At 46.3% G+C, this 13,085-nt stretch overlaps 2 protein-coding genes across 4 annotated transcripts in view; one reads left to right on the top strand and one right to left on the bottom strand.

Moving 5' to 3' along the window:
- Positions 1-3,983, bottom strand: part of MGAM (maltase-glucoamylase) — a 198,121-nt gene extending 194,138 nt beyond the window's left edge. Inside the window, exon 1 of one of the 3 annotated variants that reach the window (XM_043873136.1) lies at positions 3,954-3,983. The gene's annotated coding sequence lies outside the window, so the exon portion shown is untranslated. Of the gene's footprint in view, positions 1-1,288; positions 1,551-3,953 lie in introns of those variants that run through there. The other 2 variants (XM_043873137.1, XM_043873135.1) reach the window with 2 other exon arrangements.
- A 6,843-nt stretch (positions 3,984-10,826) lies between these two features.
- On the top strand, positions 10,827-11,834 carry TAS2R38 (taste 2 receptor member 38). The gene has a single exon (XM_043872796.1). It carries the CDS (start codon positions 10,827-10,829, stop codon positions 11,832-11,834), a length of 1,008 nt encoding a protein of 335 aa, XP_043728731.1.
- Positions 11,835-13,085: the final 1,251 nt, after the last annotated feature.

Here is a 13,085-nt window from a genome sequence, read left to right as displayed (position 1 = left end):
GAATCTCAAACTCTTCTCTCTCTCTTTAAGGCCCTCTTCGTCACTTTGATTCCACTAATCCAGTATTTTTTCATTAGGCGCCATTAAACTTAGCTCATGGCTGCTTCTGCATCATTGCCTGAGGGCAGCCCTCCTCCAGGGCTGGATCTACACCCTCTTGTCCTCTGTCTTCTGGAAAATCCCTCTCCTCTTGCAAAGCTAAGCTTAAAATCCACTTGGTCTGACATTTTCTCTAAATGCTCAACCTAACATTGGCGGTTCCCCATTTCTGAACAGCTAAAGTCACAGTACATTCAACACGGGTGTTCTGTTTTATAGGTGAGCATACCCCAAAATGCTCAGAGAACAGCTACCTCCCTTCAAGTCCCTGCTGGCTGAGGTCCCTCAGAGTCTCCATCAAAGCCCGACCCAAGCAAGGAACCTGGACTGACCTCTGAGCAGAGAAGGGATAGATGACCACCCAGTGTGTTTTCCAAGCATTGAACACGACAAGGAGTCTCCCTTCTCAGAATAAAATCCTGATAAAAACTAAGATACTCATCTATCTGGATTTTACCTTCAGTGGACTGTGGGTGGGTTAGATGACCCTGAAAGTATCCATAAATAAGCCAATTAACTTGAAACAGATGGATGTAACACTGAAATCAAGTTAAACCATCTCTGGACACTGTTTCCATGTTAAGTCTTCAGCTGGTGTCATAGAAAGAGCACGCAGTTTGGAATCAAACAAGCCACGGTTTGACTATTGGATTCTCTTCTATGTGCCACAGACCTCGGGCAGTCATTCCAATGTTCTGAAGGTCAATTGCCCTCTCTGTGAATTGGAGGTAATAATAGGCATGACATATATTACTTTGAGCCTAAGCTGAGATAGTAGGTAACCTGATATCCAGGGTCGCGGTTTCCCCAGTCCCTCCCCAACTGTCTTTTCTCAAAGTCAAAGAAAACCCAGCAAGTGGAACCATTAGCTTAAATTCTGTTAACAACTCTCCCTTCAGTTCATCCACCCCCAGAAACAGCCTCACTAGTGCGGGCTGGAGGAAGTGGTCTCTTCCCTCCATGGACCACCGACAGACAAGTGCAGAGCATCAGTGCCCCCCACACTGAACCACAGGCTAAGGGAGAGACACCAGTTGAGCCCATGACTGTGTCCTCCAGGGTTCCTTAATGCTCCCTCTTCCCCCATCTCTCCCCCACCCCCCTACACAAGCACATGCCATCTCCACACCTTCATGTCACAAAGCATCTCTCACAGTCTCCATAGCCTACAAAATTGTATAAATCATACCTCTTTTTAGGGCTTCCCTGGTGGCTCAGATGGTAAAAAAAAATCCACCTGCAATGCAGGAGATGTGGGTTTGATCCCTGGATTAGGAAGATCCCCTGCAGAAGGGAATGGCTACCCACTCCAGTATTCTTGCATGCCTCTTTTTATTGCAACAAACTTGGTTATCCTTCTTTTGCTCCCAAAATAAGCTCTTCACATCAGAGGCTATTTGGCAATGAAGAAGTTGCTTAGAGTAAAAGTAATTTGCCCACCCAGAAATGCTCAAAGGAAGGTGAAAATAAAGCAAACTGGGCATTACAGCATTTCCTCCTCTTGTGAAATACCTATTATTCAGCAGTTTTACATGGCCTTTCATCCTCTTCTACCTCTCACCCCCATGGACAGGAACATGTGCAAATACCAGCAGGAGTCCAAGGAGAGAGTTATTAGGGATATTACTTAGTATTCACATGTTCATAATAAAACTTTATATTTGAATAACATCTTGCAGTTTTCAGAGCACTTTAATCTGTATTATCTTTCCGATCACCACAGAGAGATAAGGCAGGATTATTTTTAAACCCCATGTATAATGAGGAAACAAATTAAGGAAAATGACTTGCTAAAGGTCATTCAAAGAGTGGCCCAGGTTGAACCTGTGCTAACTTACTTTTAATCTAGTAATCCAATGTTCACAGAGTCTGAAGGCAGTAAATCCAGAAATTGCTTTTTCAGATTAAATATTTGTTCATTCATTCAACAAATTCAAAGTTCACTCTCCACCACGTGTCCCAAAGAGGAAACCTCAGATCCCTTCTGTTATCAAATTCTACCATCCTCCCCTCATAGACAGCTACGTCTCTTCAGTTCAAATCTTGTCCTAGAGATTTCTACCATTTCCTCCATGTCCCTCCTCACACCGACAAGCTCCTGTAAGGGATCCCAACACAGCCCTGACTCACTGGTCCCGGCTGACTGGACCAGCACTGGACAGATGATCCAACATTTTCCTATGGGGCGCTCTCTCCCAGAAATTAGGATTTGAGACCTAGAGTCTGAATCATACTCACATGTTACTGAGAGGCAGAAATTAAAGTTTTATTGAGAATACCTGTTTTGCCCAAAAGAGAATAGAATAGACACATAGAAAGTTGCAGAAGTAAGAGATTATTCAACCCCAAAGAAGAAAAAGTAGAGACAAGCTGCCAGTATTTTCCCTATTCTGTGAAGAACAACGCACAACAGAATTTCATGTGATTCTCCTGCTTCTTCACCAAAATACTACTTCTATATTACTACCACTGCTTCTACTACTAACCATCACCTCCATCACCACCACCACCACCACCACCATCATCATACCCCCACCAACACCACCATCACCATCACCATTATCACCATCAATACCATCATCACCATCACCACCACCACCACCGCCATCACCATCACCACCACCGCCATCACCACCACCATCATCATACCCCCACCATCATCACCGCCACCATCACCATCATCATTAACACCACCATCATCATACCCCCACCATCACCACCAACACCATCATCACCACCATCACCATCACCATTATCACCATCAACACCATCATCACCATCACCACCATCACCATCATCATCCTTTCCTGAAGCCACGCTCTATGAGTTTCTATACCCAGCAATCCAACAAGTCCTGCTGGCCCTGCTTTTCAGACTGGTCTCCCTTTGTCCAGTGTAAATACCTTCACCAAAAATCTCTAACCACACCAGTTCAATCTACCAGGAGAATATTGTCAGTACTTTGTTGGCTTCTACAACCACTTGCAATTGTGTGCCCTTCAAATCCTCACAAGATGCCTCTGAATTATTTGGCCTCCCCATAGAAGTGTCTTTTTTAGTTCAGGATACATGTAACCTAGGGCTATGTGGTGATCCACTGAGAGGTACACACCTCGGGAAACTGACTTTAGTCAAAAGTCCTTGGAGAATTTCCCTGCTGGTCCAGTAGTTAAGAATCCATCTACCAATGCAGGGGACATGGGCTTAATTCCTGTTTGGGGAAGATTCCACATGCCTCAGGGCAACAAAGCCCATGTGCCTAACTACTGAGCCTGCTCTCTAGAGCCCCCAAGCTGCAACTACCGAGCCCATGTGCTGCAACTTGAAGCCTGTAAGCTCTAGAACCTGTGCTCTGCATAACAGAAGCCACCACAGTCTACAGGCCACAACTAGGGAGTAGCCCCCACTTGTCACAACTAGAGAAAGCCTGCACCCAGCAACGAAGACCCAGCACAGCCAAAAATAAATAAAAGTTTTTAAAAGGTCCTTGGAGAAGAATCAGCAATCTAGAATCAATATTTCGGAATTATGAAAAATATGGCCATATAAATAATGGCATGGGTGAATTTTTTTAGACCCTGAACACTAAGCCTACAGAAATTTCCCTCTGTGATGAGCCCCTGGTAAATCTGCTTCGCCCAGGTCCCCACCCAGGAGAAACTGTGAAGAGAATGCCGGAGGGAATGTCTTCAAGGCACCGACAATGTCTCTCAGCCACGCTCAGGCTCTGGCTGTCCCTGGTACCCTCTTCCCTGGCTCCTCCTCTCTCCCACAAACTCCCTCTCTGTTCCGCTCTCTGGAAATCACCGGGTCACACCATGTCCCCCCGTCCCTGCTGGACTGTGAACACTCACAGTGTCTGCTCGAACACTGCTGCTCCATGTTCTCTTCCTATTTCCACTAGAGCGAAACAGAACAGGATGGATGGTCAGCCAAGGTCTCACAGTTCTACCAGTGTTTACTTAGAACCTCCTCTTGCATCATTCACATTAGTGGACAAGGCAAAGCTCAAGGAGGGGTCCGAGCACCTTCTAGAGGAACCCTACCCTGAGGTCCCTGCTGGGGAAAGTGACCTAAGTATGACCCTGGGTTCTGTGCTGGCCCCTGTGCTGCTTGAACCTGGGCTGGGCACGAACCCAGGAGAGCCAGTCCTCCAGCTGACTGGCATCTCCAGACTCCGCCTGCTATGCGAGCACCAGACCACTCACGTTCTTGTTCTGAATGGAACACCCAGAGAATCTGTAGCAGGATCAGTTGGTAGCAGGAGCAACGTTGAAAGATCGAGAAACAGAAATAAGAGCTGAGTGAGACCATCTTTAAATTCGTCTCCCCGGCTACCTCTCTGCCCTCCTCCCTCTGTCAGTTCAAAGTGGACAGAACACGCTTTGAATCAGGGGTCCCTAACCCCCAGGCCACGGATCAGTGGCCCGCTAGGAACTGGGCTGCCCAGCAGGAGGTGAGCGGCAGGTGGACAGGCAAGGCTTCATCTTTACGTCCAGCTGCTCCCCATTCTTCTCATTACCGCCTGAGCTCTGGCTCCCCGTCAGATCAATGACAGCATTGATTGACAATGCTTCTTTGAGAAAGAAGCACAATGAAAGAACACAATGAGTGTAATGCACTTGGATCATCCGGAAACTGTCCCTCCACCCCATCCATGGAAAAGCCATCTTCCACGAAACCAGTCCCTGGTGCCAAAAATACTAGGAACCGCTGCTTTATATGCAGGGAGCAGAGGCTCCGTTTCGTTTTCTCTCTTGCTTCCTGTTTTCTGCCTCTTCATGAGTGAACCTAGAGGCTAGCTAGACAAGCCGCCCTTCCCTCAGTCCACTTCCTGGCTTCGCGTGCTCAGATGGGCAAATGGGCTCAGAGCCCTTCTCACAGGCAAGTCATCGGTGACCCACTGCGTTCAGCTTCCGGTCAGAGAGGCCCAAGCATCGTGACTCAAAGACAGAAAGCAATGACCTTTCTCACTTTCTCTGCTCCCTCTGGAGCAGAGTAGTTGCTGGTGGGTTTCAAGAACTTGTAAAACTGCAGGGTTGAGATTCTCTTGGCCTTTCCCTCCTGCTGGCGCTCCAACCAGAACACCCAAGTTCAGGCCCAGACAGAAGAAAAGGAAACAAGGGCTTTCTAGGGGATTTTCCCACCCAATGTCTTCTTCCTGTGTTTCACGGGACACTCTAACCTGAAAGAAAGATGGTAAACGTAGTTTATTTTTAGTTAATATTGATATGCCTGATCATACGTCGGCAATGAAAAGGAAAGAACTAATAGTGTGCAAGCAGTTAGCAAGAACTACCACTACTGACTCAACGGACATGCATTTGAGCAAACTCTGGGAGATAGTGATGGACAGGGGAGCCTGGTGTGCTGCAGTCCGTGGGGTCGCAGAGTCGGATACGACTTAGCAACTGAACAACAACCGCTATTGAACAGAATGGCAAGTTAGATGCACGGACTCTGCCTAGGTCTATTGCATGCTCCAAACCAGCTAGTATCAGAGCTCTTTCTTGGGAGCTCTTAGACGCAGGTCTAGCTTTTAATAAAGTAATGCACCTTACATCCAATTTTCCTGCTGCTCCTCTCATGTGATAGGAGTGATTGCCAGAGCTGGACATAGGAATTCCCAGGACTCTTGGATAAATCCCATCTAAAGCATCAGCATCCCAACTCGTCACTTAGTAATTTAGTTACCTTGGCCCAGCTACTTAACTAACCTTTCTGAAACTCCACTTTGTCATCAATAAGATGGAAGTATCACCACACTCTTCACAATTCAACCTACTACAGAGTGATACATGATGAAGTCTTAAGATTTCAATTCTGTAACATACGAGGTCACAGGGTTGCAAGGTTAAATCAACGGCTGGGGTGAGCTTGCACAATGGGAAGGGAAGTGAAGTGAAAGTTGCTCAGTTGTGTCTGACTCTTTGTGACCCCATGGACTGTATAGTCCATGGAATTCTCCAGGCCAGGATACTGGAGTGGGTAAGACTTTCCCTTCTCCAGGGGATCTTCCCAACCCAGGGATCAAACCCAGGTCTCCTGAATTGCTGGCGGATTCTTTACCAACTAAGCCACAAGGGAGGCCCAAGAATACTGAAGTGGGTAGTCCATCCCTTCTCCAGCGGATCTTCCCGATCCAGGAATCGAACCAGGTTCTCCAGCGTTGCAAACGGTTTCTTTCTTTTTTTTTTTTTTAATTTATTTTTATTAGTTGGAGGCCAATTACTTTACAACATTGTAGTGTTTTTTTCCATACATTTACATGAATCAGCCATGGATTTACATGTGTTCCCCATCCTGAACCCCCCTCCCACCTCCCTCCCCATCCCATCCCTCTGGGTCATCCCAGTGCACCAGCCCCGAGCACTTGTCTCATGCATCCAACCTGGACTGGCGATCTGTTTCACACTTGATAATATACATGTTTCAATGCTGTTCTCTCAGATCATCCCACCCTCACCTCCTCCCATAGAGTCCAAAAGTCTGTTCTATACAGCTTTGTCTCTTTTTCTATCTTGCATATAGGGTTATCATTACCATCTTTCTAAATTCCATATATATGTGTTAGTATACTGTATTGGTGTTTATCTTTCTGGCTTACTTCACTCTGTATAATGGGCTCCAGTTTCATCCACCTCATTAGAGCTGATTCAAATGTATTATTTTTAATGACTGAGTAGTATTCCATTGTGTATATGTACCACAGCTTTCTTAACTGGTCAACCATTTGTAAAAGAATGAAACTAGAACACTTTCTAACACCATAACAAAAATAAACTCAAAATGGATTAAAGATCTCAATGTAAGACCAGAAACTATAAAACTCCTAGAGGAGAACATAGGCAAAACACTCTCTGACATAAATCACAGCAGGATCCTCTATGACCCACCTCCCAGAATATTGGAAATAAAAGCAAGAATAAACAAATAGGACCTAATTAAACTTAAAAGCTTTTACACAACAAAGGAAACTATAAGCAAGGTGAAAAGACAGCTTTCAGAAGAAATGGGAGAAAATAATAGCAAACAAAGCAACAGACAAAGGATTAATCTCAAAAATATACAAGCACTTCTGCAGCTCAATTCCAGAAAAATAAATAACCCAATCAAAAAATGGGACAAAGAACTAAACAGACATTTCTCCAAAGAAGACATACAGATGGCTAACAAACACATGAAAAGATGCTCAACATCACTCATTATCAGAGAAATGCAAATCAAAACCACAATGAGGTTCCATTACACGCCAGTCAGAATGGCTGCTATCCAAAAGTCTACAAACAATAAATGCTGGAGAGGGTGTGGAGAAAAGGGAACCCTCTTACACTGTTGGTGGGAATGCAAACTAGTACAGCCACTATAGAACAGTGTGGAGATTCCTTAAAAAACTGGAAATAGAACTGCCATATGACCCAGCAATCCCGCTCCTGGGCATACACACCGAGGAAACCAGAACTGAAAGAGACACGTGCACCCCAATGTTCATCACAGCACTGTTTATAATAGCCAGGACATGGAAACAACCTAGATGCCCATCAGCAGACGAATGGATAAGAAAGCTATGGTACATATACGTAAACAGGTTCTTTACCAACTGAGTTATCATAAGGAGGCCAGGAATTCCAGACCTCACAGTGGTCTGGTGCCACCTAGTGGCAGCTGTTGAGTAATGACAGGAAGATTCTGGATACCAAGCTGGCTTAACTTGGAAAAACGACAGTGATCTGGTTCAATTATCAACTCATCCTCAGGCACCATGCTTCCTGAGAGCCAGTTACCTGGGCTTCCCCACTGGTCTCAAACAACGCTCCGGAACTGCCTACCCGCAGGGTAAGAAACTCGCCGGTCCCCAGGTAGGAATGGGGGCAGGTGCCAGATGAGAAGCCATCCATGGACCACTTTATAGTATAATCTACACAAAAGAGAAGGGAACCCGGCTTGGTGAGGAGCCCAGCCCCTCCAGCCTCACCTCCTGCTACAAGGCATCCGCTGGCCTCCTCCCAGCCGTCAGAGAACAGGCCTCCTTCCTACCAGGGCACTTTCTGGTGGCCGTGTCCTCCTTCATCACCATGGCCCTGCTTGAGAACACCACCACCCCAGCCATCCGTTTCCTGTCAGTGGTCTGTCCCACTAGCATTACATTGCTTCTCTCAGTTAACCCTGTTATCGCAAGTCATTTAGCTGTGCTTTCCTCTCTGAATTAAAATCCTCTTTCTCCCAGAGGGATATGCTCATGTAAACCGCCATTTCCTCACAGTCCCTGTTGCCCTCGGCTCACTTTCCCCACATCTCATGGTTCTTAGTTCTCTGTCACGTCTCCCCTTTCACCCCTTTGCTTTGCATCTAGATAACCAATTACGTGAGGGAGAAGAAGTTTGCAGGGACTGAGGAATCTCAGCTCAGTGATGTTCAAACAGGAAGCTCACTTTGTTCTCAAAAATGTACATACTTTCTTACAATAGCCGAGATATAGAAGCAACTTAAGTGCACATCACACATAAGTGGATAAAGATGATGTGGTATATATACAAATACTACTCAGTCATAAAAAAGAATGAAAATTTTGTCATATGCAATAATGTAGATGGACCTGGAGGGTATTCCACTTAGCAAAAATAAGTCAGAGAAAGACAAATGCTACATGTTTTCACTTACATGTGAAATATGTATTTGATGAGAACATATAAGTTTTACTCTCTAAGCAGATTTCATTTATACAGTTCAGCATTACATATGATATGTCACACATCAGATTCTCAGACTTTATTCATCTACTAGCTTTAAGTTGGGGGCTCCCCGGGTGACGCTAGTGGTAAAGAACCTGCCTGCCAAAGCACGAGATGTAAGGGACGTGGGTGGGTTGGATCCCTGGGTCTAGAAGATCCCCTGGAGGAGGGCACAGCAACCCACTCCAGTATTCTTGCCTGGAGAATCCCAGGAGGAACACGGTGGGCTATGGTCCACGGGGTTGTGAAGAGTCAGGCACAACTGAAGTGACATAGCATGCACACACACAGGCCTGCATTAGCTTTAAGTTTGTACCTTTTCACCAACCTCTCCTTATTTCTCCAACCACTGGAAATCACTTTTTTACTGTTTGTATTAGTTCAACTCTTTTTCTCATATACAGTCGAAGTGATACCATGCACTATTTGTCCTTCTCCGCCTGGCGTATTTCACTTAGCACAGTGTCCTCAAGGTCCATCCATGTTGCCCCACCTCACGGGATTTCCTTTTCTCATGCCTGAGTAAGATGCCATTGCATCCATTCATCCATTATCGGACACTTGGGTCGCTGCCATATCTTGGCTCTTGTGGATAATGCCGCAATGAACATGGATATGTCTTTGATATCCTCTCTCATTTCCTTTGGCTATATACTCAGAAGAGGAATTGCTGGATCCTATGATGGTTCTATAACTAGCACTGATCGACTGGACTTCATGGGCCAAGTGTTAGTCACTCAGTCGTGTCTGACTCTTTGTGACCCCATGGACTGTAGCCCACCAGGCTCCTCTGTCCATGGGATTCTCCAGGCAAAAATACTGGAGTGGGTTGCCATTAACCACAATCTCAGTCATGTCCCATGCATCAGTTCAGGTGACCCCTCTGAGATAGGTGCTATTTTGATTGTCATCTCCGTTTCACATGAAATGAATGAAGAGGGTTCGGTCATTTGCCACATTTGCACAGAGAGGACGAAGCAGAGCCAGGCCTTAACCTGAAAGAGCTTGGTTCCAGAGCCCACACTGTCAACCCCAACACCCTTCAGATGAGGACATCAGAGAAGGGAAGGAGGTCCTGATTATCTACCCAGGACCACTAGGTCACTGTGAAAACTCAGCTGATATGATGAGGAAGATGGGGGCCCTAAAGGTTTGAACAGATCAATGACGTGATCTTAGTTACATGCTAACAGGATCACAATTGCCACTTTGTAGAAAGTGTGGTGTGGGGAGTAGGGGTAGGAAGCAGAGAGAGCAGTTGCAAGACTTCTGCAATGATCCAGGCCAGATATTCCCCCCTCCCCCCTCTTCATAGTAAGATGCCGCCTTGTTCATGTTAACGGTCCTCTTGCCAAGCATGGTACCTGGCATAATGATGATGGCTGAAGGAAGTCTCTGGCAATGGCAGTCATACTAGTCAAACGGCAGAGGAACCATGCGTGCACTTGTCCATATTAAAAGTGTAGTCTGTGATCAGAGTCACCCTGAAGGGTGATGGAAGGCATGCAAATGGAAAGAGGCACTGTTTCAAGCCTCAGTTCACAGAGAATATATGCTTTGCCTGCTGTCAGTTTACTGAAAACCCATAAACAAATTCTACTCTCTTCTCCACTCATGGGCACCCAGGTGGACATGCAAAACTGGGTTTGGGAAGTCAAGATCCTGTCTTGTTTGCATCCCTGATGTCATGCCGTGGCTCTCTGGGAAGGCTGTTATTACAGAATACCTGAGTTTATTCAAAGCTTCTGCATCACCCAAGAGACAAACCCATCATTCTTCTGCTCTCACGATGAGCATTTGTGTGTATCCAAGGGATATTCTAAAGAAGTACTGTCCCTCTAAATTGACTGTCTGAACTTTTGATGCACTCACCTTGGGATAAATCTGGACCAAGAGCTGATGCCTTGTAAAGGAAGGTCCTGACTTAGCACACAAACGTACTTTCTCTCCTGGACGGTACATGAGTCTTAGGTTAGCCAAGTCAGAAGCGGCATCATGGTGACTCTGACTCACATTGGATCTGTGTCCTCTGAAGTCAGGAATGCATTTCTGTTCTTTTCAGTCCTGGAGTTTGCAGTAGGGATCCTGGTCAATGCCTTCATTTTCTTGGTGAATTTCCGGGACCTGGTGAGGAGGCAGCCACTGAGCCACTGTGATCTCGTCCTGATGAGTCTCAGCCTCACCCGGCTTGTCCTGCACGGGCTGCTCCTTCTGAAGGCCATCCAGCTTACTCATTTCCAGCGGCTAAGAGACCCGCTGAGCTTCAGCTACCAGACCATCATCATACTCTGGATGATCGTCAATCAAGCCGGCCTCTGGTTGGCCACATGCCTTAGTCTCCTCTACTGCTCCAAGATTGTCCGTTTCTCTCATGCCTTCCTGCTCCATGCGGCAAACTGGATCTCCAGAAAGATCCCCCAGATGCTTCTGAGTGTTGTGGTTCTCTCCTGTGTCTGCACTCTTCTCTGCTTATGGGACTTTTTTAGTGGATCTCATTTCTCAGCTGTAACTAGGCTACTCACGAATAACAGTACTGAACTCAATTTGAACATTGCAAAGCTCAGCTTCTTTCATTCCTTCCTCTTCTGCGGCCTGGCGTCCATCCCTTCTTTCTTGCTTTTCCTGGTTTCCTCTGGGGTGCTGGTGTTCTCCCTGGGGAGGCACGTGAGGATGATGAGGGCCAAAACCAGAGGCTCTCGGGACCCCAGCCTGGAGGCTCACACCCGGGCGCTCAGGTCTCTCGTCTCTTTCTTCTGCCTGTATGTGCTGTCACTCTGCGCCGCCTTATTCTCAATGCCGTTGCTGACGCTGTGGCACAACAAGGCCGGGGTGATGGTCTGCGTAGGGATAATGGCAGCCTGTCCCTCGGGACATGCAGCCATCCTGATCTCAGGGAATGCCAAGCTGAGGAGGGCTGTGGACACCATTCTGCTTTGGGCTCAGAGCAGCCTCAGGGTAAGAGTGGACCACAAGACAGATCCCAGGATGCTAGGTCTGTGTTGACAGCAGACATGAAATGGGCCCTGTGTAGCTATGCCTCTGATTGTTCATAAAGCCTTCAGAAACCCACTCCAGTTTCTTCTGTAAAATATAACTCCAAGTCTCTCTACATCCATGGGCCCATCCACAGTAGAATAAAACAATGAAAGCTCTACACACGGCGTAGGCAAGTAGGATGGCATTGATTGCCTAGGTTCCTCTTGACAGAAAGTGGTGTTAGTCACTCAGTCATGACCAACTGTTTGCAATCCTATGGACTGTAGCCCGCCAGGCTCCTCGGTCCATGGAGTTCCCCAGGCAAGAATACTAGAGTGGGTAGCCATTCCCTTCTCCAGGGGATCTTCCTGACCCAGGGATAAAACCCAGGTCTTCTGCATTGCAGGCAGATTCTTTACCATCTGAACCACCAGGGAACCCTTTAAAAATGAATAAAATAGAGAAGCAAAGTACTCAGCGTAAATGTTCTGCATACTATAGCTTACTAGTGCTTGGTGTGCCCCACACCATGAGAAATCACCTCTTATGAAATGATATCTAAATTCCAAGGGAGCGTGGCTGGCTTTTCACATGATGGCTAGTTCTTCAAATAGATGCAAGTATGATATTTGAACATTTTCGCTACCTTGGCAATGATATTATCCTCCTCAAACTCCACAATTTTCATGGAAACATAAAATATGAAAAAACAAACACGGAAGAACAGGGACGTCATCACTTCAGTTTCAAGAGGTACTACATCAAAGCTCCTACAGGAACCAGAGGATGGGTCATTTTGTCTGAAAGTGCACTGATTCAGAAATGTATATTCAACCTGCTCTATAATGGGAGATAAAAAGGAAGATACTTGCTCAGCGGGGTGCCCTGGATGCAAAGCCTGTCTCTGCCTTCTGACTCTGTTCCACTTGAGGTCAGTACCAAGCACTGATCAGTCTAGTTGGGGAACCTGCCAAAATAGTCTCCCTGAAAAGCATGTTTGTGGAGACCAGCATTTTTTGTCTGCCTGCACAGAAGCCTAGCCAGGAAGTCTTTCCTCGAATCAGATCCTAAATGGCTCAGTAGAGAGACAGGTATACCAGTATAGATCTTTACAGGCTTCAAAGCATAGTCCAGCCCTTCTCCAAAGGTTCGATAGAATCTGCCTATGAAGCCATCTGGTCTTGGACTATCCCACTACTGGCACATACCATGAGAAAATCATAATTCAAAAGACACATGTACCCCAGTGTTCATTGCAGCACTTTTCACAATAGCCAA

This window comes from Cervus elaphus, chromosome 18 (assembly GCF_910594005.1).
Source record: "Cervus elaphus chromosome 18, mCerEla1.1, whole genome shotgun sequence".
Taxonomy (NCBI): Eukaryota; Metazoa; Chordata; class Mammalia; order Artiodactyla; family Cervidae; genus Cervus; species Cervus elaphus.
The sequence above is the reverse complement of the archived record's forward strand: the minus strand, read 5'-3'. Positions and strand labels throughout refer to the sequence as shown.

Excerpts from the sequence above, each read along its gene's own strand:
- TAS2R38 (XM_043872796.1), top strand. The coding sequence starts at position 10,827 with ATGGTGACTCTGACTCACATTGGATCTGTGTCCTCTGAAGTCAGGAAT.